Genomic DNA, 2,786 nt, shown 5'->3' with positions numbered 1-2,786 from the left:
CACTCCTTCCCAAATTCGGGTCATTTTGGAGCTAACACTAGAGAAGCCTTTATGTTGTCCTGGTCGTCATTCTGACCTGACGTACCCTTTCCCACAAGACATCATCCACCACCCAGAATAACCTAGCAGGTGTCACACCCTGGCTGAAATGTATGCTGCTTCCTCATGATCTTTGTCCTCTACTTAGCTTTGTTCCTCAGAAGGAGAAGTACGTGTTCACACGTTCCTTTGAAAATACCAGTGGAGAAATCTGCCTGACAGAGCAGTTAAAGTCTGGTGAATTCCCTGTGGTGCTGCAAGTCCCCTATGCTCTCATAGTCATTCTCTCCTGAAAGAGCAGTGTGGTTTGTGTTAGGCACAGGCAAGGTCCTGTCTTCTTCTTGGCTCACTGACTGGATAGCTTCATAGTCAGGCTCCAGCTCCCCGTTTGGTCTGTCCGCTGACTGAGGCACAGTGGTAGTATTTAGGGTGTTTTCAAAGTCCTTCACACTTGCATAGAGGCCACTGCAAACAGACGGGGACCTCTGAGATGCAATTTCTTGAATACAGGTGTAAGGAGAATCCAGTGCCTTGATGGCCGGTCCTGGCTTACTCACCGATGAGTACATGGCTGAGATCTAGGAAAAGGAGACACCTGCTGAATATTTAAGCATGGCATAAAGCTTGTGTGACAGTTTGTACCCCTTCCACCACAAGGATGTCGGTTACTTAAGAAAAGTCAGATTCTTCTAATACAAACACATCCTTTCTTATATGAAAAAAGGATTTCTTACAAATCCTTTCTTTTCTGACATGCATTTATAAATTTATTTTCTTTAAAAAATGCTTTATAAAATAAGTTTATAAATATAAAAATTCTTTGAACATAAATGTCCTGCAGGCAAATTAGACCTGGGACAAATGGAATAGCTTTGTGAGCTATTAAAACTCTTGCAGGTTTTGCTGTGGTCCTGGAGCCAGCCTGGGCTCCATGGGGAGACAAGCATCAAAGGGATGATCAGTTTAGGGTGCTGTAATGTAGGAGAAGGATGCTGTCTGATCCTTGGGTTTTTAAAAATTACTATTATTTTTAATGGTAACAGCTACTTTTCTGCTTCTAGAGACACCCCAGTAGGAGAGTAGTAATTTGTTGTGTTTATAGGCAGGACCAAGGAGGCACCAAGTCAGGTGAAGAGAACATTAAAAGTCAGGAGATAAATTACCCATACCAGAAAACAGCAAATAGTCAGAGCTGGTCTTGATAGCAAGTTCTGTTCTGTTGACTAAATTCTGCCTCGAAAGAGGACCTGCTGGGGAGGTGGTATGCTCAAAGGTGGCCCTTCATGAAGAGGTGAAGGAGAGGCCCACGTCCACACATGTCCCTCCCCTCAGGGCTCGCTGGGGCTGGTTCTGAGCATAAGGAGCCACTCTTGACTCCCTCTCCCAGTCCAAGTGGATACTGCCGCTCGCACAGGGCAGAGAGCTGAAAATTCTCTACACTGCTTCTCTGGCACCCAATATCGCAACTGCAGCATAGCTCTTCTGTTACATTTAAAGCCTTTCCCAAGCACGCAAGGCCCCTCTGGATTTGTATCAATCTAATTAAAATAGTACATCAGCACAACAATGTCAATTACCTTTAAGCAAAACTGACGGATGAAGATGAACCAGACCACTTCTGTTAATTCTTTATTTTTTTTTGTAAAGGGAGACATCCAACTGCAGATGTGCTACATTCTGTATATTTCTTACTTCTTACTGATTTCAACCAAACAAACAAAAAATGGCTTTTCTGCTCATCCATACTTTAACCCTTTCCAGCATTGAGTTACATGAACCCAGTTTAAAGATCAATTAATTCATTAATGTCTGGAAGCGCTTTTCCCAGCAGAGAGCATTAGCTCACTCAGCTCATTGCCAAGTTTGTGTTTACTTTTATGTCCGGATAATGTATTTATAAATTGCACAGCTGTATTGGAGATGATCACAAGCAACATCAGTTCTGTTTAACTGTTCTGTCTTTGTTTCGATCTCCTCAGTTTGTTTGACTAACGGACATTTTAAAGAACAGTTTATGTTCCAATGCTTTTATTGTGCTTCTATTTATTTCCCAGAGTCCCAAACACTGCATGGGGAAAGTGAAGCATGTTTCAAAAGGCTGCTGGTTATTATTCTTAAGAAGAACTTGTCATCCAAATCAAGAAGCTGCCCTAATGATCAGCTAATTATGGCCTCCCAATATTTTCTGACACCATTTTTTAACCTATTGGCCTGATAAAGCCATATGCAAGAATACTTACGATTTTAGGAATGTGGCAGGTAACAAACTCTGTACAGATAAACTTCAGCTTTCATTTTTCCTTCAGATAAATTTCACCTTTCCTAGATCTTGCTAAATCATGCAGAGCTTATGCTAATTTCTGCCTGAAAAACGGTCTCTAGTAAGTTATTGAATTTCGTGCAAGAAACCTACCTCATCTTCTGTAAGAGATGGATCTTCCTCTCGAGATTTGTAAGACATTGAACTAAGCCTCTGCAAAAAAGGAAGAAAGAAAAAAAAATGCTCATTTCCAATCAGCAGTCTGAAACCTGGAATAAACACTCCCATTACAATCAATACATTGTATTTTACGGTCATTTGCTCACTAGTTCTGTTTTACATAGCTAGTATCCCTAATATCAAGACTACGTCTCTGGAGATAAGAGCCCTGAGGTAAGTGGAGGTTTTTAACGTCTCTGCTCTTGTCCTGACCTGGAAAGGGTAAAAATAATGTAATGGTTAAAACAAACTCTGCTCCACTGCATTC

At 41.3% G+C, this 2,786-nt stretch overlaps 1 protein-coding gene across 1 annotated transcript in view; it reads right to left on the bottom strand.

Moving 5' to 3' along the window:
- Positions 1-254: 254 nt before the first annotated feature.
- PAG1 (phosphoprotein membrane anchor with glycosphingolipid microdomains 1) overlaps positions 255-2,786 on the bottom strand; it is a 13,529-nt gene continuing 10,997 nt past the window's right edge. The window contains exons 5-6 of the mRNA XM_010144017.1: positions 2,453-2,512; positions 255-617 (exon numbers count right to left, since the gene is read on the bottom strand). Of these exons, the coding sequence (XP_010142319.1) occupies positions 267-617; positions 2,453-2,512 (411 nt within the window). The 3' untranslated portion in view covers positions 255-266. The remainder of the gene's footprint in view (positions 618-2,452; positions 2,513-2,786) is intronic.

Source organism: Buceros rhinoceros, unplaced genomic scaffold (genome assembly GCF_000710305.1).
Source record: "Buceros rhinoceros silvestris isolate BGI_N320 unplaced genomic scaffold, ASM71030v1 scaffold7279, whole genome shotgun sequence".
Taxonomy (NCBI): domain Eukaryota; kingdom Metazoa; phylum Chordata; class Aves; order Bucerotiformes; family Bucerotidae; genus Buceros; species Buceros rhinoceros.
The sequence above is the reverse complement of the archived record's forward strand: the minus strand, read 5'-3'. Positions and strand labels throughout refer to the sequence as shown.